Raw genomic sequence first — 22,289 nt, 5'->3', positions numbered from 1 at the left:
GGCCTTACCAATGCCTTGTACAATTTTAACATTACATCCCAACTTCTGTACTCAATGCTTTGATTTATAAAGGCCAGCGTTCCAAAAGCCTTCTTCACCACCCTATCTACATGAGACTCCACCTTCAGGGAACTATGCACTGTTATTCCTAGATCTCTCTGTTCCACTGCATTCCTCAATGCCCTACCATTTACCCTGTATGTTCTATTTGGATTATTCCTGCCAAAATGTAGAACCTCACACTTCTCAGCATTAAACTCCATCTGCCAACGTTCAGCCCATTCTTCTATCTGGCATAAATCTCCCTGCAAGCTTTGAAAACCCACCTCATTATCCACAACACCTCCTACCTTAGTATCATCGGCATACGTACTAATCCAATTTACCACCCCATCATCCAGATCATTTATGTATATTACAAACAACATTGGGCCCAAAACAGATCCCTGAGGCACCCCGCTAGTCACCGGCCTCCATCCCGATAAACAATTATCCACCACTACTCTCTGGCATCTCCCATCTAGCCACTGTTGAATCCATTTTATTACTCCAGCATTAATACCTAATGACTGAACCTTCTTAACTAACCTTCCATGTGGAACTTTGTCAAAGGCCTTGCTGAAGTCCATATAGACTACATTCACTGCCTTACCCTTGTCAACATTCCTCGTAACTTCTTCAGAAAATTCAATAAGGTTTGTCAAACATGACCTTCCACGCACAAATCCATGCTGGCTACTTCTAATCAGATCCTGTCTATCCAGATAATTATTAATACTATCTCTAAGAATACTTTCCATTAATTTACCCACCACTGATGTCAAACTGACAGGTCTATAATTGCTAGGCTTACTTCTAGAACCCTTTTTAAACAATGGAACCACATGAGCAACACGCCAATCCTCCGGCACAATCCCCGTTTCTAATGACATCTTAAAGATCTCCGTCAGAGCTCCTGCTATTTCTACACAAACTTCCCTCAAGGTCCTAGGGAATATCCTGTCAGGACCCGGAGATGTATCCACTTTTAAATTTCTTAAAAGCGCCAGTACTTCCACCTCTTTAATTGTCATAGGTTCCATAACTTCCTTACTTGTTTCCGACACCTTACACAATTCAATATCCTTCTCCTTAGTGAATACCGAAGAGAAGAAATCGTTCAAAATCTCTCCCATCTCCCTCGGCTCCACACATAGCTGACCACTCTGATTCTCTAAGGGGCCAATTTTATCCCTCACTATCCTCTTGCTTTTAATATAACTGTAGAAACCTTTCGGATTTACTTTCACCTTATTTGCCAAACCAACCTCGTATCTTCTTTTAGCTTTTCTAATCTCTTTCTTAAGATTCCTTTTACATTCTTTATATTCCTCGAGCAATTCCTTTACTCCATGCTGCCTATATCTATTGTAGACATCCCTCTTTTTCCGAACCAAATTTCTAATATCCCTTGAAACCCATGGTGCTTTCAAACCTTTAACCTTTCCTTTCAACCTAACAGGAACATAATTTCACCCTTAAATGACCTCCATTTCTCTATTACATCCTTCCCATAAAACAACTTGACCCAATCCACTCTCTCTAATTCCCTTCGCATCTCCTCAAAGTTAGCCTTTCTCCAATAAAAAAATCTCAACTCTAGGTCCTGTCCTGTCCTTCTCCATAATTATATTGAAGCTAATGCTATTGTGATCACTGGACCCGAAGTGCTCCCCAACACATACATCTGTCAGCTGACCTATCGCATTCCCTAACAGGAGATCCAACACTGCCCCATCTCTAGTCGGTACTTCTATGTATTGTTGCAAAAAACTATCCTGCACACATTTCACAAACCCTAAACCATCCAGCCCTTTTACAGAATGAGCTTCCCAGTCTACGTGTGGAAAATTAAAATCTCCCACAATCACCACCTTGTGTTTACTACAAAAATCTGCTATCTCCTTACACATTTGCTCTTCCAACTCACGCTCCCCATTAGGTGGCCTATAATACACTCCTATCAGTGTTACTACACCTTTCCCATTCCTCAATTCCACCCAAGTAGCCTCCCTAGAGGAGCTCTCTAATCTATCCTTCCAAAGCACCGCCATAAGATTTTCTCGGACAAGCAATGCAACACCACCTCCTCTGGCCCCTCCTACTCTATCACAACAAAAGCAACTAAATCCAGGAATATTTAGTTGCCAATTACACCCTTCTTGCAACCATGTTTCACTAATAGCTACAACATCATAATTCCAGGTATCAATCCACGCTTTAAGCTCATTCACCTTTCTTACAATGCTCCTAGCATTAAAATAGTTACATTTAAGATACTCTCCACCTCCTCCTCTCTTTTCATCCCTAACAATGCATTCAAATTTATTATCCTTTTCTTTCTTCTCCCCTGCATCTTCGGGCTGAGCGCATCCCTTCTCCATCACCTGCCTTTCCTCCCTCACACACTGTCTATTTACTTGCTCTACTGGTGAACTAATCTCCTCTCCCATAGCTTCCTCAAATTGATTCCCGCCCCCCCCCCCATCTTACTAGTTTAAAGTCTGCCCTGAAGCCCTAGCAAACCTCCCCGCTAGGATATTGGTCCCCCCAGGTTTCAAGTGTAACCCGTCCTTCTTGAACAGGTCACGCCTGCCCCAGAAGAGGTCCCAATGATCCAGAAACTTGAATCCCTGCCCCCTGCTCCAATCCCTCAGCCACGCATTCATCCTCCACCTAATTCCATTCCTACTGTCACTGTCGCGTGGCATAGGCAGTAATCCCGAGGTTACTACCTTTGCGGTCCTTCTTCTTAACTGCCTTCCTAACTCCCTATATTCTCGTTTCAGGACCTCTTCCCCTTTCCTACCTATGTCATTGGTACCTACATGTACCACGACCTCTGGCTCCTCACCCTCCCACTTCAGGATATCTTGGACGCGATCAGAAACGTCCCGAACCCTGGCACCAGGGAGGCAAATTACCATCCGGGACTCCCGATCACCTCCACAGAACCGCCTGTCTGAACCCCTGACTATCGAGTCCCCTATTACTATGGTCCTCTTTCTTCTATCCCTACCCTTCTGAGCTACAGGGCCGTCCTCTGTGCCAGAGGCCCGGCCACTGTCACTTCCACCAGGTAGGCAGTCCCCCCCAACAGTACTCAAACATGAGTACTTATTGTCAAGGGGTACAGCCACTGGGGTACTCTCTAGTACCTGCCTCTTCCCCTTCCTGACCGTGACCCACCTATCTGCCTCCCGTGGCCCCGGAGTGACCACCTGCCTGTAACTTCTCTCTATCACCTCCTCACTCTCCCTGACCAGGCGAAGGTCATCGAGCTGCAGCTCCAGTTCCCTAACTCAGTCCCTCAGGAGCTGCAGTTCGGCGCACCTGGCGCAGATGTGGACGTCCGGGAGGCTCGGAGACTCCAGGACCTCCCACATCCGACACCGAGAACAACAAGCTGCCCTCACACTCATACTTCTCGAATAACTGAAAATAACAAGAACTAAAAGATAAGCCTACTGTGCCCTCTTCCGCCTAAGCCCCCTGAGCCCAAGCCCTACACTCTGCTCCCGGAGCACTCCGCTGCCCGCTTCTTAAGGCTGCATTCTTTTTATATCTTCCCTCCTTCCCAGGCCTCCTTCACGCGCCTGCGCAGTCCCGCCTCTCAGAACTCCAATCTGAGAAGCAATTGGACAATTTGAAAATGGTCGCCGCCGCACTTCCTCTCAAAGCCTCGCTGTGATATATATCATGAACATTTTTGCTTTAACTGCAGATATCAATGTAATGTTTTACCCTGGGAGTACTCTGGTGATCAAAGCAGTGATGCAAACCAGATATGATGATACATTATGTTACCTGATACATTACAGAATGGGGTGGGAATATTTCATATAATTCATTTGACTGCTTGAAGAATGGCTCTTTAAAGTTATCAGAGGATCAAATATGGAAGTTCTCAGGCAAAAAATATTCTAAGTTTAAAAGTTGTTTCAGATTTAATGTACTGGGTGTGCCTGAAGAAATGTACAGTTCACATGGAATACTGTTTTGTATGTTCATCTGGCTGAAAGCCTGGCAAAACCTGGGTTTTTGATAAGGAGTTGGACTCCCATAATTTAGAATGTTACAATATATTTTGTATACATTGACCTAAAGTGCTTGACTTGCTAGGTAGTTAAATTTGATTCAGGAAGGGGTCAATACATCAGCTGGATGTTTTTTATAGAACACCCAATGGTAACAGGGATGTCGAGGAGCAGATAGGGAGACAGATTCTGGAGAGGTTAAATAATAACGTGGTTGTCGGGGTGGGAGATTTCAATTTACAAAATATTGATTGGCATCTTCCTAGAGCAAGGGGTTTAGATGGGGTGGAATTTGTTCGCATTTTCAGTAAGGTTTCCTGACACAATATGTAGATAAGCCTACAAGAGGAGAGTTTACTTGATCTGGTATTGGGAAATGAATCTGGTCGGGTGTCAGGTCTCTCAGTGGGAGAGCATTTTGGAGATAGTGATCACAATTCTATCTCCTTTACCATAGCATTGCAGAGGGATAGGTACAGACAAGTTAGGAAAGTGTTTAATTGTAGTAAGTGGAAATATGAAGCTATCAGGCAGGAACTTGGAAGCATAAATTGGGAACAGATGTGCTGAGGGAAATGTATGGCAGAAAATGTTCGGAGACCAGTGGTGTGCCTCAGGGATCTATTCTGGGACCCTTACTCTTCGTGATTTTTATAAATGACCTGGATGAGGAAGTGGAGGGATGGGTTAGTAGGTTTGCTGATGACACAAAGGTTGGAGGTGTTGTGGATGGTGTGGAGGGCTGTCAGAGATTACAGCGAGACATTGATAAGATGCAAAATTGGGCTGAGAGGTGGCAGATGGAGTTCAACCCAGGTAAGTGTGAAGTGGTTCATTTTGGTAGGTCAAATATGATGGCAGAATATAGTATTAATGGTAAGACTCTTGACAGTGTGGAGTATCAGATGAATCTTGGGGTCTGAGTCCATAGGACGCTCAAAGCAGCTGCTCAAGTTGACTTTGAGGTGAAGAAGGCATATGGTGTATTGGCCTTCATTAATCGTGAAAATTGAATTTAGGAGCCAAGAGGTAATGCAGCTATTTCGGACCCTGGTCAGACCCCACTTGGAGTACTGTGCTCAGTTCTGGTCGCCTCACTACAGGAGGGATGTGGTAGCCATAGAAAGGGTGCAGAGGAGATTTACAAGGATGTTGCCTGTATTGGGGAACATGCCTTATGAAAACAGGTTCAGTGAACTTGGCCTTTTCTCCTTGGAGCGCCAGAGGATGAGAGGTGACCTGATAGAAGTGTATAAGATAATGAGAGGCATTGATCGTGTGAGTGGCTTTTTCCAGGGGCTGAAGTGGTTGCCTCAGAAGGACACAGGGTTTAAGGTGCTGGGGAGTAGGTACAGAGGAGATGTCAGGTAAGTTTTTTACGCAGAGAGTGGTGAGTGCATGGAGTGTGCTGCCGACAACGGTGGTGGAGGCGGATATGATAGGGTCTTTTAAGAGACTTTTGGATAGGTACATGGAGCTTAGAAAAATAGAGGGCTATGGTAATTTCTAAGATAGGGACATGTTCGGCACAACTTTGTGGTCCAGAGGGCCTGTATTGTGTGGTAGGTTTTCTATGTTTCTGTATTTCTAAAAGTTCAAGGGGTATTTGTGTGGCGTTCTACATAGTATGTTCCACTGAGACAGGATATGGTTGGAAGGGTACAGGAACTGTGGTGTCCAAAGGCTGTTGAAAATCTAGTCAAGAAGAAAAGAAAAGCTTACCAAAGGTTCGAAAAACTAGGTAATGATAGAGATCTAGAAGATTATAAGGCTAGCAGGAAGGAGCTTAAGAATGAAATTAGGAGGGCCAGAAGGGGCTATGAGAAGGCCTTGGCGAGCAGAATTAAGGAAAACCCCAAGGCATTCTACAAGTATGTGAAGAGCAAGAGGATAAGACATGAGAGAATTGGATCAATCAAGTGTGACATGGGAATAGTTTCTATGAAACCAAAGGAGATAGCAGAGATACTTAATGAATACCTTGCTTCAGTATTCACTATGGAAAAGGATCTTGGTGATTGTAGAGATGACTTACGGCGGATTGAAAAGCTTGAGCATATAGACATTAAGAAAGAGGATGTGCTGGAGCTTTCAGAAATCATCATAGAAACAGAACATTATAGCACAGAAACAGGTCGTCTTGGCTGTGCCGAACCATTTTTCTGCCTAGTCCCACTGACCTGCACCTAGACCATATCCCTCCCTACCCATCTCATCCATGTTCCTGTCCAAGTTTTTCTTAAATGTTATTAAGTGAACCTTCATTCACCACTTCAACTGGCAGCTCATTCCACACTCCCACTACTCTCTGTGTGAAGAAGCTCCCCCTAATGTTCCCTTTAATCTTTTAATTTTTCACCCTTAACCCATGTTCTGTGGTTTTTTTCTCCCCTAGCCTCAGCGGAGAAAGCCTGCTTGCATTCACTCTATCTATACCCACCATAGTTTTATACATGTCTATCAAATCTCCCCTCATTCTTCTATGCTTCAGGGAATAAAGTCCTAACCTATTCAACCTTTCTTTGTAACTCAGTTTCTCAAGTCCCAGCAACATCCTTGTAAACCTTCTCTGCACTCTTTCAAAGGCAACACAGGTGAATCTGCAGATGCTGGAAATAAATAAAAACACAAAATGCTGGCAGAACTCAGCAGGCCAGACAGCATCTATGGGAGGAGATAGTGTCAACATTTTGGGCCGAAACCCTTCATCAGTAGACACCCATGAAGGGTGAAGACTCCTGATGAAGTGTTTCGGCCCGAAACGTCGTCACTACCTCCTCCCATAGGTACTGTCTGGCCTGCTGAGTTCTGCCAGCATTTTGTGTTTTTATTCTGCACTCTTTCAACCTTATTAATATCCTTCCTGTAATTAGGTGACCAAAACTGCAGACAATACTCCAAATTCGGCCTCACCAATGTCTTAATACAACCTCACCATAACATTCCAACTCTTATACTCAGTACTTTGATTTATAAAGGCCAATGTGCCAAAAGCTCTCTTTACAGCCCTGTCCACCTGTGATGCCACTTTTAGGGAATTATGTATCTGTATTCCCAGATCCCTCTGTTCTTCTGCACTCCTCAGTGCCCTACCATTTACCTTTATGCTCTACCTTGGTTTGTCCTTCCAAAGTGCAATACCTCAAACTTGTCTGCATTAAACTCAATCAGCCGTTTGTCAGCCCATTGTTCCTGCTGGTCCAAATCCCTCTGCAAGCTTTGAAATCCTTCCTCACTGTCCACTACACCTCCAGTCTTTGTATCGTCAGCAAGTTTGCTGATCCAATTTACCACATTATCATCCAGATCATTGATATTGATGACAAATTACAATGGGCCCAGCACTGATCCCTGTGGCATAACACTAGTCACAGGCCTCCACTCAGAGAAGCAATCCTCCACTACCACTCCCTGGCTTCTCCCATTGAGCTAATGTCTAATCCAATTTACTACCTCACCATGTATACCTAGCGACTGAATCTTCCAAAAGGCTGATTTATACTTTTGCGTCAAATTAACGTCATAAGTACGCTGTAGCCACGTAACCTACACTGTATCTTACACCCTATCCTACGCCATAACCTGACACGCACCTCTCCAAAAATGTAACTGCGTGTCGCGGTGACGCAGACAGCAACAACTGTGATTGGTCAGCTTGGTAGCATCGCATTTCCTCCTTTCTGTAGGCACTGTGTGTACAACTGATGCAAAATAAATGGTTGGAAACGATGAACCAAATCGTCAAATCTACCTGCCAACATCCGAAAATATTTGAAATGCATTTCTTTGTCTGTATCTCTCAGTGGCCAGACAAGCACAGAAAATTCACCCCCTTTCTTGTCTCAATCCATTCAATGGTTGTACATATCATCTCCTCTGATGTTTTCTCTCTTTTCTGTGTTGCAGTAATTTCAATAAAAATAACCCTTGTTCAACATTTATTAGCTTCAACTCCAATGTGATGCACTCAGTCGCCATTGTTTGAAGCACACAAAGAAACTACACAGTGACATAGAAACCCCACTGCTAACTAGCATTGCTACGCAGAAGTATAAATCAGCTTTAACTAACCTCCCATGAGGGACCTTGTCAAAGGCCTTACTGAAGTCCATGTAGACAACATCCACTGCCTTCCCTTCATCCACTTTCCTGGTAACCTTCTCAAAAAACTCTAATACATTGGTTAAACATGACCTACTACGCACAAGGCCATGTTGACTCTCTCTAATAAGTCCCTGTCTATCCAAATGTTTGTAGATCCTATCTCTTAGTACTCCATCCAGTAATTTACCTACTACTGACATCACGCTTACTGGCCTACAATTTCCTGGATTCTTTTTAGAGCCTTTTTTAAACAACAGAACAACATGAGCTATCCACCAATCCTCTGGCACCTCACCCATAGATACCGACATTTTAAATATATCTGCCAGGGTCTGTGCAATTTCAGCACTAGTCTCCTTCAAAGTCCAAGGGAATACCCTGTCAGGTCCTGGGGATTTACCTACGCTGATTTGCCTCAAGACAGCAAGCTCCTCCTCCTCTTCAATCTGTATAGGTTCCAAGACCTCACTACTTATTTGCCTTATTTCCATAGACTCCTTGCCAGTTTTCTTAGTAAATACAGATGAAGAAACACCATCTAAGATCTCCCCCGTTTCTTTTGGTTCCATACATAGCCAAATACTCTAATCTTCAAGAGGACCAATTTTATCCCTTTGCTCTTAATATACAGGATTATCCTGCACCTTGACTGCAAACCAACCTCATGTCTTTTAGCCCTCCTCATTTCTTTCTTAAGTATTTTCTTGTACTTTTTTATATTACTCAAGCACTTTATTTGCTCCTTGTTGCCTGTACCTGTCATACATTTGTCTCTTCTTCTTTATCAGATCTCCAATATCCCTCGAAAACCAAAGTTCCTTATTCTTATTCACTTTGCCTTTAATCCTGACAGGAACATACAAATTCTGCACTCTCAATATTTCTCCTTTGAAGGCCTCCCACTTTCCAATGACATCCTGGCCAGAGAACAAACTGTCCCAATCCACGCTTTTTAGATCCTTTTTCATTTCTTCACATTTGGCCTTTTTCCAGTTTAGTACCTCAACCCGAGGACCAGATCTATCTTTATCCATGATCAAGTTGAAACTTTATGATCACTAGACTCAAAGTGTTCCCCTACACACACTTCTGTCACTTGTCCTAACTCGTTTCCTGATAGGAGATCTAATATTGCATCCTCTCTAATTGGTACCTCTATATATTGATTCAGAAAACTTTCCTGAACACATTTTACAAACTCGTAACCCGTCTAGACCTTTAACAGTATGGGAGTCCCAATCAATATGTGGAAAATTAAAATCCCCTACTATCATAACTTTATGTTTCCTGCAGTTGTCTGCTATCTTTCTGCAGATTTGCTCCTCTAATTCTCGCGGACTATAGGGTGGTCTGTAATACAACCCATTAATGTGGTCATATCTTTCCTGCTTCTCAGCTCCAACCATATGGCCTCGGTAGACAAGCCCTCTAATCTGTCCTGCCTGAGCCTGCTGTAACATTTTTCCTGACTGGCAATGCCATCCCCCCACCCTTCATCCCTCTGCCTCTATCATGTCTGTAACATCGGAACCCTAGAACCTGCCAGTTCTGACCTTCCTGTAGCCAAGTTTCACTAATGGCTACAATGTCATAATTACATGTGTCAATCCACACTCTCAGCTCGTCTGCCTTCCCCACAACACTCCTCGCATTGAAATAACGTCTCAGAAGATTATTACCACCACACACACCCCTTCTATTTCTGACTTTGCATGAACTTTTAACATCATTTATTTTCACCACCACTCCACTATCTGCTCTGGCACTCTGGTTCCCATCCCCCTGTAAATCTTGTTTAAACCCTGTTCAATAGCAGTAGCAAACCTCCCTGCGAGGATATTGGTCCCCTGTAGTTCAGGTGTAACCCGTCTCTCTTGTACAGGACCCACATGCCCCAGAAGTGGTCCCAATGATCCAAAAATCTGAACCCCTTCACCTGACACCAGTTCCTCAGCCACGTGTTCATTCTCCAGAGCATCCTACACTTACCCTCACTGGCAATCCTGAGATTACTACCCTCGAGGTCCTGCTTTTTAACTTCCTACCATGCTCTCTATATTCATTCTTCAGGACCTCCTCACTCTTTCTTCCTGTGTCATTGGGAGTAGATGAGCTGAAGACAGCCGGTCAGCTAGCGCATTATAAAAGAAGTTTCGTCTAGCGAAGCGGTAATCAACAGATCTTAAGTAGGAGAGGATTCGCGGGCTTTTCCTGTTTTTTAAATGGCCAACCAATTGGGAGCACAGAGGAGCTGAAGACAGCCGGTCAGCTAACGCACTATAAAAGGCCTCGGTGGTCTCAGTCTGGATAGAGAGACCGACCGACTGAGCGAGGAGTGTGACAGGATGCCTGCCTGCCCCCCCCCCCCGTAGGATCTATCGGTCAACAAAAGCTTGGGTTGAGGGATGACTTTCAGTAGATCGCAGCGAGGTAGCTGCTCTGCTACTTACGAAACTCTGAGCCTGAATTAGGTCGTCTGTGAGTATCTTAGCGCCTGGTTCCCCACAAACATTCGGTGTGCTAAACAGGTTCGGAGGCGACGCCCATCTGTCTGCGCTCCAGGCCAGTAGCACCGGCACTTCTCGCCGGCCGCGCGAGGCCGCCGGTTACCCGAGGCCAACCAGCGATCCCTGACGCACTTGGGTAATGACCTCGCGTGTATTCAAGTTCAACAGTGGGTGTGACGGGATGAGGAAAGGTGCAGCTGACTCGTATCATTTCCTTGGTGGTTGGGGACCACTGAAGTACACTATAGTGCGTGACGGGGGAGCTACACGCATGTGCACTGGGCAGAAAGAACGGAACTAGAACCCCGCAACCCGGAAACAATCTCTCAACAGTATTTGTGTATTTATTTTTCATTCTTTTTGGGATCTACTGGGAAAGTCTCAAAGATCGACCATTTGATCGTGATTGATGGGTTGGCAACCACTAGTGTAGTGCATATGGATTTCAGAAAGGCATTTGCTAAGGTACCCCATGCAAGGCTTATTGAGAAAGTAAGGAGGCTTGAGATCCAATTGGAACTTGCTTTGTGGATCCAGAATTTTAATGGTTGTAGACAGGTCATATTTTGCATTGAGATCAATGACCAGTGGTGTACCTCAGGGATCTGTTTTGGGACCCTTTCTCTTCGTGATTTTTATAAATGACCTGGATGAGGAAGTGGAGGGATGAGTTAGTAAATTTGCTGATGACACAAAGGTTGGGGGTGTTGCGGGTAGTGTGGAGGGCTGTCAGAGGTTACGGCAGGACATTGAAAGGATGCAAATCTGGGTTGAGAAGTGGCAGATGGAGTTCAATCCAGATAAGTGTGAGGTGGTTTATTTTGGTAGGTCAAATATTATAGCAGAATATTGTATTAATGCTAAGACTCTTGACAGTGTGGAGGATCAGAGGAATCTTGGAGTCCGAGTCCATAGGACTCTCAAATCTTCTGCACAGGTTGACTGTCTGGTTTAAAAGGTATACAGTGTATTGGTCTTCATCAACCGTGGGATTGAGTTTAAGAGCCGAGAGGTAATGTTACACCTATATAGGACCTTGGTCAGACGCCACTCAGTTCTTGTTACCTACAGGAAGGATGTGGAAGCCATAGAAAGGGTGCCGAGAAGATTTACAAGGATGTTGCCTGGATTGGGGAGTGTGCCTTATGAGATTAGGTTGAGTGAACTCAGCCTTTTCTCCTTGGAGTGGCGGAGGATGAGAAGTGACCTGATAGAGTTGTACAAGATGATGAGAGGCATTGATCATGTGGATAGTCAAAGACTTTTTCCCAGGGCTGAGATAGCTAATATGAGAGGGCTCAGTTTTAAGGTGCTTGGAAGAAGGTACAGGGGAGATGTCAGGGGTAAGTCTTTTACACAGAGAATGGTCAGTGCTTGGAATGGGTGGTGGAAGGGGATACGATAGGGTTTTTTAAGAGACTCCTGGATAGGTACATGGAGCTTAGAAAAATAGAGGGCTATAGGTAACCCTAGGTAATTTCTAAATTAAGGTTGTGACTCAGACTTGGTTGGTTGTTTCTTTAGGTTTGTTGGAATGGTTTGGGGTCAACACAGAAAGTTATGGACAGGTTGGGGTTTTGGTTCAGGGATGAGGAGTCAGGCAGAAAACGAGAGATCAGAGGGAGGAGCCAGGGTTCAGGTCGTAGTGCTCCACAGTAAAAGGCTATGAATGGATGTCGGGATAGCGGTTCTGAGGCTTAGACCAGTGATCCCCGTGGTCAGTCTTATGGATGAGAAGGCTGGTGACCCTGAGGTTGGTGAGAGTCCAGGGGTTGAAGGTCTGTGCAGGCGGGAGGCACGAGTTCAGTGAGACTTCATATATTTAAATTATGGCTGTGATGCATTTTGCTATATGTTTCAATGTACATGTGAAAAATAAATGAATCTTGAGTTTTGGTTACAAAAAAAGCCTGGTAATGCAGGATAGAATTGATGTTCAGTTTGATTAGTGTACAGAGAAAACTGCACATATAGCATTGTGGAGTCTACTCTGAATGGTAGTTTTGTGTTGTTATGCCCTCTTGAATAATCTTTGTGACCCTTCAGATTGCAATAAACTTGTTCTTCTGTAGTAAACACGAGTTGTTATTACAAACCCAATTTCCAGAAAAGTTGAGATATTTTCCAAAATGCAATAAAAACAAAAATCTGTGTTATGTTAATTCACGTGAACCCTTATTTAACTGACAAAAGTACAAAGAAAAGATTTTCAATAGTTTTACTGACCAACTTAATTATATTTTGTAAATATACACAAACTTAGAATTTGATGGCTGCAACACACTCAACAAAAGTTGGGACAGAGTTAAAATAAGATTGAAAAGCACAGAATATTCAAGTAACACTGGTTTGGAAGACTCCACATTGGTAGCAGGTGAGGTATCATGACTGGGTGTAAAAGTAGCGTGCATCAAAGGTTCAGTCTTTGCAAGCTAGGATGGGTCGTGGCTCACCCCTTTGTGCCAAAATTCGTGAGAGAATTGTTCAAAAGGAACATTTCCCAACGCAAGATTGCAGAGAATTTAGGTCTTTCAACATCTACAGTACATAATATTGTGAAAAGTTTCAGAGAATTCAAAGACATCTCAATGCGTAAAGGGCAAGGTCGGAAACCATTGTTGAATGCACGTGATCTTCGAGCCCTCAGGCGGCACTGCCTAAGAAACTGTCATGCTACTGTGACGATTATAGCCACCTGGGCTCGGGAGTACTTCGGAAAATCATTGTCACTTAACACAGTCTGTCACTGCAACCAGAAATGCAACTTGAAACTGTATTACACAAGGAGGAAGCCATATATCAACTCTATGCAGAAACGCCAGTGAGTTCTCTGGGCCCGAGCTCATCTCAGATGGACCGAAAGACTGTGGAACCATGTGCTGTGGTCAGATGAGTCCACATTTCAGCTAGTATTCGGAAAAAACGGGTGTCGAGTTCTCCATGCTAAAGATGAAAACGATCATCCTGATTGCTATTAGCGAAAGGTGCAAAAGCCAGCATCTGTGATGGTATGGGGGTGCATCAGTGCCCACGGCATGAGTGAGTTGCATGTATGTGAAGGTACCATTGACTCTGAGGCGTATATTAGGATTTTAGAGATGCTTATGTTGCCATCAAGGCGCCGTCTCTTCCCAGGACGTCAATGCTTATTTCAGCAGGACAATGCCAGACCACATTCTGCACGGGCTACAACGGCGTGGCTTTGTAGACACAGAGTGTGTGTGCTTGACTAGCCTGCTGCCAGTCCAGATCTATCTCTTATTGAAAATGTATGGCGCATCATGAAGAAGAGAATCAGACAACAGAGACCACGGACTGTTGAGCAGCTGAAGTTTTATATCAAGCAAGAATGGACAAAATTTCCAATTGCAAATCTACTACAATTAGTATCCTCAGTTCCAAAACGATTAAAAAGTGTTATTAAAAGGAAAGGTGATGTAACACAAGAGTAAACATGCCTCTGTCCCAACTTTTGTTGAGTGTGTTGCAGCCATCAAATTCTAAATTTGTGTATATTTACAGAATACAATTAAGTTGGTCAGTAAGACTATTGAAAATCTTTTCTTTGTACTTTTGTCAGTTAAACAAAGTTTCATGTGAATTAACATATTACAGATTTTTGTTTTTATTGCATTTTGGAAAATATCCCAGCTTTTCTGGAAATGGGGTTCGTATTTCTAGGCCATTTTTTCTTTCAAGGGACCTTAAACAATCTTTAGAAAAGCAATATTCCCCTGTGTATTGCCTGGTCCAGTATTTACACATATTATTGTTGTTGTGAGTCTAAACTTGGTGAACAGCTTAATGAGAAGGCAGTTGCAGCTGTTTTATTGCCTATATATTATATAGTAGAGGCCATTGAATGGAAAGATGACGACAATTTGTAGACTTCTCTTGCTCGGATCAAGCATAATACAGGCCAGCATTGGATGGAGGAAGCTGCTTGGATTGAGCAACTTAGTGTACAGAATGTTGGATATTACCAACCATTAACAGCAGGACAAGGTACAAAGGCTTTAAAAAAAAAAACTGCATATTTAGAAGTAAAGTTGTTTAAATGAAAAATGAAATACTCAGCAGTTGTGCCCATTCAATTTAGTCTAATTAAGCATTATTTAGGTAGCAATTGAAATTTTGAACCCTGTGTTGTTACAGATGTGTTGCTCTGTCATGATGATGAGTTGGAAGGACGAAGAATAGCATTCATCTTGTATCTTGTACCTGAATGGCAAGCAAGTGATGGTGGCACCTTGGACCTTTATGATGCAGATGGTGAGTAGTGTCTACAATGTTTCTTTGCCTTATGCTACTTTAGCTGCTTTAGCTTGACTTGAAACTCTGTAGATGGAGTGTCTATCTGACATTCATTAGGACATTGGGTATGTTTTGTGCTGAATTGTAATTTTGTTTGTCAATAATGAATAATACGAATATCTTGACAATGTTCTGAAATCCAGTGTTACTGTGATAGTAATGATATGAGGTTCATATTTATTTTGGGCTTGCAATACAGTGACTGGGTCCTGCAGACTTGTGCCTGTCTTTAATGCAGGTTTTCAGAATCGTAATAACTATTGTGACAGAAAAAAAATTAAAAGGAAGGAACAAAGATTTATTTAATTATGATGGTACCTTTTATTATTTTTCCAAGCCTTCCCTTATTTTTTCTCATTTAATATGAAAGTCTCTCTTTAAATATAGAAGTGACTGGTTAGTAAATTAGAAATTTATCCACGGTCTATGTATCGGCACAAGACAGTACCAATCAAAGTACTTTCATCAGCGTTGATCCAAGAAGACACTATCCAGGACAAAGCAGTTCACCTGATTAGCATCCCATCACCCATCTTGAACTTTCAGTATACTGTAGTTGCCACATATATTATCTATGAATTGTAATGCAGTTACTTGCTAGATTACTCAGATTTCACCTCTAAATGCACTATCTCAACCACAGTCATAAGATAGCAATCCTGTGCCTGCAGATTCAACACCAATTTGTCTCCATTCGTTTTGGAAATGTATTGTGTCTACTTCATCATGTGATTCTAAATAATGAAACTCCCTCCCCTAGAACATTATAGGAATGCCTTCACTGTTTGACAGACTTACGCTTGGGAAATCAGGGCAGAAGATGTCGGTTCATGATGGTGTTGTTTGTGTTGGAAGTGGCTTTTGGGCAAATGTGAAATGATATACTGCTTTTATTGCTTGGACGTTGCAGATTTACCATTATGCTCTTGAATTACTTGTCTTTTACAGACCACAACCAGCCTTGGCAAATTGCCAAGTCATTAACTCCTTCCTGGAACACGTTAGTTTTCTTTGATGTTTCCCCAGTCTCTCATCATCAGGTACAGATATGATTAAGTTTGATGTAAGCTAAGTGTGGATAGACAAATACAGTACGTTTCAGTTAAATACTTTACAGACCTCCTGTAAAGTTTGCAAGTTTCCATCAACTTGGTTTAAAGGGGTTGTAACAAGTATTCTGTGATTGTTGTGCTTTTGCAATATTCCAGAATGTTATAAGAGTAGGAATCCCTTTTCTTTTATGTACAGAATGTTAGTGAAGTCAGACTGCATCTTTGTCAGCTAGCACCCTGTCTTGCAGACAGGGATGAATCCTCTGACTGTGGATAATTCTATTGAACTGACAGTAAACAGTGAAGATAACAAAGATCTGACATGAAACTGTGCCATCTGGTACGTGGATGATAGCTAATAAGTAGCATAAAATCTGGTGCTGTCAAGTCTTAACTGTGCATTGCTTCCTAAAGGCATGTGGTAATGTTATCCCAAAGATGCGCAAACTTGGAGGTTTCAATTCTCACTTTGCACTTTTTCCCCTCCCAAAGCAGTAAAGGCAAGGGAGACTATAGCCTCACTCCTCTTATCCAGGCACTCAGCTTTGAGCCTCCTAATTTACTGTCAACCTGGCAATTTTGTTAATCAAATAATCTTTACACGTGTTAAAACAACTGCCAGTCTTTGAAGAGGTGAGGGACTTGCTGTGTTTTGGCATTGACTGCTGTATGCTTTACCTGCCAGGTATCTGAAGTTTTGGTGGAGGGCAAGTGCCGCCTTTCTGTCAGTGGCTGGTTCTATGGGCAATCATTGGAGAGGCCCCCTCGGTATATTGAATCTCTTTCTCCTCGAATGCCCCATATTGCATGTGACGTAAGTCAGCATCTGTCTTACTATCTCATTGTTGTTATCAAGTACACACAGAAAAGATAAAAACATTGCTTAGATCCAGAGTAAAGCCTCTCTAACTCTGTCCAAGGACACACTTCAATTGCTCTGAAGTATCAATCTGATGTTTTCCTTATAGTTCCAGCCATCTTTGAAGTCTTGTTAATCAGAGCTAATTTGTTCAAAATCACTAACATTAGCAGTAAGGGTTAACAAGTCATTGTCTTATTTACTGAATCTTGTATAATACCCACGCTTCCTGCATCAAACTCCTCTTGTCCACCAGTTTGCAGAGTCCACGTATAAAGAGCTACATTGATAATCGCTGTAGTGGATGCAAATCTGCTTTAAGTCTGAAGAGTAGCTAACAAAGAGAAGTACCCAAATTCCTAAAGAAATAACAATTTCTCCAGAATTTTAAAAGCCAGCACATCCACTCATCTGTTTGTCTAAGCCAAATGCAGCATGAAATTGTAAATTTTACTCCTTAGAGCCAAAGAGTAATACAGCATGGAAACAAGATGACCCATATCTCTCTAAATGTTTCCTATCCATATACCTAAAATGCTGGAGAAACTCAGCAGGCCAGGAAAAGAGTGGAAAAGAGTACATAGTCTGAAACGTTGACTGTTCTCTTTTTCATAAACGCTGCCTGGCTTGCTGAGTTCCTCCAGCATTTTGTTTGTGTTGCTTGGATTTCCAGCATCTGCAGTCACAAACTCTTGTTTGTGATTGGACTATGCATATACCTTTCCAGATGTCTTTGAAACGTTGCATTGTACCTGCCTCAAAAACTTCACAGATCATTTCATATACTGACCCCGCTTTGCATGGATGAGTTGCCTGTCAAGTCCTCTTGCAACTTTTCCCCTGTTACCTAAAACCTATGCCCACTAGTTTGTGATTACCCTTCTCGGTGCATTTACCTTACTTATGCCCCTCATCATCTCCTACACCTTTTATAAGGTCATCCCTCAGTCTCCTACACGACAATAAATAAAGTCCTTCTCTGCTGAACCTCTTCCTATAAGTTTTAATGATTTCCTTCCCATAACAGGGTAGCCAAAACTGTATACAGTACTTCAGGTGTAGTTTTGCTAACAGTTTGTACAACTACATTAGAACATCCCAGTATCTATGCTCAGTACCCTGACAGATGAAGGTCAGCGTGCCAAGCACCTTTTTTTCCACTGCTGTAGCTAGCTACACGTGACACAAATTTTGATGAAGTAGATACTTGTATTCTTAGGTCTTTCTGTTCTACAACACTACCTAGGGCCCTATTAATTATTGTGAAACTGCTTCCCAAATTGCAATACCTTGCATTCATCTGGATTGAATGCCATTTGCCAGTTGTCAGCTCGCTTACCTAACTATAGAAGATCCCCTTGTAATATTTGGTAACTTTCTTCATTCTTTATAACAATTTTTTAGTGTCAAACTCACTAATCATGCCTTGTACATTCTCAGTCAAATCATTTATCGAAATGATGAATAACAATACATCTAGCAGTAAGCTCTGTAACATAGAACATAGAAAACCTCCAGCACAATACAGGCCCTTTGGCCCACAAAGTTGTGCCTAACATGTCCCTACCTTACTAATTTACCACTAATCACTGACCTTCAGTCCAAAAAAAAACACCCATCTGTTACCCTCTGCGTACTACCATTGAGCAAATTAGTGAACCCTCCCTGCTCCACCTAGTACCAACTGCTTAGCCTCGAATTAGCCAATTCGAGCTCAATGCCTTATGTGCCTACAGGTCTATTGCAAGCATTGTAAAGAAACAGACAACGAAAGAATTGTAAATAGGATTTAATGTCATAATTCCATGCAACAAAGAAAACGATTCAGTCCACTGACTACTAGTTCTTGAAGCAGTTCTGTCAATCCTATCCCTCCACTTATTTCTTGATAATCTATTTTTCTTCTCATATCCAACCTTCTCATTCTCATACTCTTCTCAACCAAATGTGAGGTAATTTCTAGCAGCCAGCTAACATACCAGTATTTCATTGGGTTGTGGAAAAAAACAGGAAATGGGAACGTCTAGGGAGACCTATGTGGTCACAGGATCAGCATGCAAATGCCAAAAGGGCAATAACAAAGCTCAGTTGAACAGGGTGATTTGAGCTATGAAGCTGCAGCTCTGTTAGCTGTGCTGCACTGGCTTTCATTGGATTTGATTTAAATGTTTTGAATGTGTATGTATTCCCCTGGGTCACCTCAGGCTCGCTCAGCTCGTTCTCGTCTAGGGGGAGCAGCCTTTGGCCCTGCCAAACTGGGTAATCAGCTGGTGTGGGTGCTGTGTGATGTCCCCGCCTCGCCCAAAAACAGACAGTACCCCATAAGCGATTAAATGAGTACAATTTATAAAGGTTACTATAACTAAGTGATTAATAAAGATACTGTATATATGAAGAGAAAAAATAAAGAAAAGGCGCCAAACTTATCAAAGTCCAAACCACTTCGTGCACTACCGTTGGAGCTCAATTACTGAAGTCTTCTGGCCACCATTCGATCCCCTCCGAACTCCTCGACTCACAGCTCAGGACCCTCCGAGTGGTCAACCAAGCACATCTAGCTTCATCCCCCCTCCTCGGAGTACCTCCTGGCCTCGGACCCCCCCGCTTGGGGTCCGTTCCTCACCCAGCTTACAGCATTGCGTCCTCTCTCTCAACCCCCTCGCGCCGATCTCCCCAAAAGCCTGTCAACAAAAGCTTACAGACTCAGAAGAAAGGACATTAATCCCCATTTGGTTTACAAAGGAATACAATTCTCGTTATCAGTAAATTTTAACCCAAACAAGCTTCTAGCACTCTCTCGCAACAAAGAAGCATTCCTGCTAGTTAACAAAAGAAGCCCTTTTGATTACATACACAGTAACAAAGAAAAAAGAAGAAACCCCCTTTACATGTATAATGTCTTTTTATATTTTTAAGCTTTCAAATATAATTTTAATTATATTTTGAGTAGTAATTTTACTTTTGTCTAAGTATTTGTATTTGTTGATGTCAAAACACATTCAGAAATGATTAGTGTAAGCCACAATTTTGACAGCTGTTTCGATTAACTCATTATCTGTGGAATCATTTTGGTGGTTGATCTTGTTTCTAATCAGAGAGGCACCATCCTACACTTGATTTCTTCTGAGAGCTGGAAGCTGTAAGAAAAAGTGTGTTCCAAGGGCAAGGGACAGGCAAGTTTAGGCAGCTAGGCCAATGTGTCAGTGGAAGATTTTTCTCACAGCCCTTCGGTCGGTTCAATGCTGTTCATCGATGTGTAAAGGGAAGATTTTGTAGAATTGTTAGGATTAAAGACAGATCTTTGAAATGGTAAAATTTTCTAAAGTATTTCACAGCAAAATTATTAAAGAAAACTTAACACTGAACATGTGCTTTTGGTAACTTGCCTTGATATTGGGTGAAAGAACTGGATTTCAAGAACCTCTTTGAAAAAAGAAGTGTAGAATCAGAATTTCAGCATTGGCATCACATACCAGTAAGGAGCATCATAATAGGGAAGAAGAGGGAGGTGAAACAAAAAAGGAAAAGATGACTGAGCTTGACATCAGCAGCAGGAAGGATGCGGAATCTATTTTTGAGTTGAATTAATTAGACAGTTTAATAAAATGGAAATCATGATGGATACATATGTTAGAGATTTTTGAAGATTAACCAAATAGAATAAATAATAGGAATTATTCGATGTAGTATATTTGGATTTTTCTGAATTTCATAATAAAGTGCCACATAAGGGGTTATTGAGCTACATGAGATGCACATGTAACCCCCGGGTCGCCTCAGACTCGCTCAGCTCGTTCTCGTCTAGGGGGAGCAGCCTTCGGCCCCGCCAAACTGGGTAATCAGCTTGTGTGGATGGCGTGTGATGTCCCCGCCTTGCCAAAGAACAAACAGGACACCATATGCGATTAAATGATTACAGTTTATAAAGATTATTATAACTAAGTAATTAATAACAATACAGGATACATGAAGGAAAAGAAAATAAAGAAAAGACGCCAAACTTATCAAAGTCCAAGCCACTTCGTGCACAACTGTTGGAGTTCAATTACTGAAGTCTTCTGGCCACCATTCGATCCCCTCCAAACTCCTCGACTCGCAGCTCAGGACCACCCGAAGTGGTCAACCAAGCACATCTGTCTTCGTCTCCTCTCCTCGGGATACCTCCTGGCCTTGGACCCCCGCTTGGGGTCCCTTCCTCACCCAGCTTACAGCATCGCGTTCTCTCTCTCTCACCCCCTCGCGCTGATCTCTCCAAAAGCCCACCAACAATAGCTTACAGACTCGGAAGAAAGAACAACATTAATCCCAATTGGTTTACAAAGGAATACAATTCTCATTATCAGTAAATTTTAACCCAAACAAGCTTCCAGCACTCTCTCGCAACAAAGAAGCATTCCTACTTTCAACAAAACAAAGAAGCCATTTTGATTAACATATGCAGTAACAAAGAAAAGTAAGAAACCTCCCTTTACACACAGGTTTAAGTGTGATATGAGTATGGAGAGAGGACTGCTAAATGCAGAGGAAGCTGAGTGAAAATAAATAAATAGAACACTTACATGTTAGGAAATGGTGTCAAGCAGAACGGCACAGGGATGGATTCTGAGTTCCCTGCCGTTCACAATTGATGTCAATGGTTTGGCTGAGGAAACCAAATGTATTTACTGTGGCATGCAAAAGTTTGGGCACCCCAGTCAAAATTTCTGTTACTGTGAATAGTTAAGTGAGTAGAAGATGAACTGATCTCCAAAAGTCATAAAGTTAAAGATGAAACATTCTTTACAACATTTTAAGCAAGATTTTTGTTTTCTACAATTTTAGAGTGAGAAAAAGGAAAGGAGCACCATGTAAAAGTTTGGGCCTCCCAGGAGATCTGAGCTCTCAGATAACTTTTACCAAGGTCTCAGACCTTAATTAGCTTGTTAGGGCTATGGCTTGTTCACAGTCATTGTTAGGAAATGCCAGGTGATGCAAATTTCAAAGCTTTCTAAATACCCTGACTCCTCAAACCTTGTCCCAACAATCATCAGCTATGGGCTCCTCTAAGCCAGGGTTCACAAACCATTTTTTTGCACTGTGGACCAGTTTAATATTGACAGTATTCTTGCAGACCGGCCGCTGGTGGGGGGTGGGGTGGGAAGAGGTGTTAAACACAACCGGAATATAGGTGATAATTCAACTATAAGTCACTTATAAGTGGCTAATACACTCAATTTTGTTTCTAAAAGGGTTTATCTAACAAAGTTAATATTAAGCACACAACGCATATTTTCCTCGTATGAACATATAAAATCATTGCAACACATCCATATCGCTGAATCAGTTGGAGCACGGGACTTGTTTCCTTGCAACAAGACGGTCACATTGAGGGGTGATG

At 42.4% G+C, this 22,289-nt stretch overlaps 1 protein-coding gene across 3 annotated transcripts in view; it reads left to right on the top strand.

The window, feature by feature from the left end:
* ogfod1 (2-oxoglutarate and iron-dependent oxygenase domain containing 1) overlaps nt 1-22,289 on the top strand; it is an 80,138-nt gene that overhangs the window by 16,811 nt on the left and 41,038 nt on the right. For all 3 annotated transcript variants that reach the window (XM_059992550.1, XM_059992548.1, XM_059992549.1), the window contains exons 5-7: nt 14,843-14,959; nt 15,950-16,041; nt 16,739-16,867. In XM_059992550.1, the coding sequence (XP_059848533.1) occupies nt 14,843-14,959; nt 15,950-16,041; nt 16,739-16,867 (338 nt within the window). The remainder of the gene's footprint in view (nt 1-14,842; nt 14,960-15,949; nt 16,042-16,738; nt 16,868-22,289) is intronic.

Source organism: Hypanus sabinus, chromosome 17 (genome assembly GCF_030144855.1).
Source record: "Hypanus sabinus isolate sHypSab1 chromosome 17, sHypSab1.hap1, whole genome shotgun sequence".
NCBI classification, from domain to species: domain Eukaryota; kingdom Metazoa; phylum Chordata; class Chondrichthyes; order Myliobatiformes; family Dasyatidae; genus Hypanus; species Hypanus sabinus.
The sequence above is the reverse complement of the archived record's forward strand: the minus strand, read 5'-3'. Positions and strand labels throughout refer to the sequence as shown.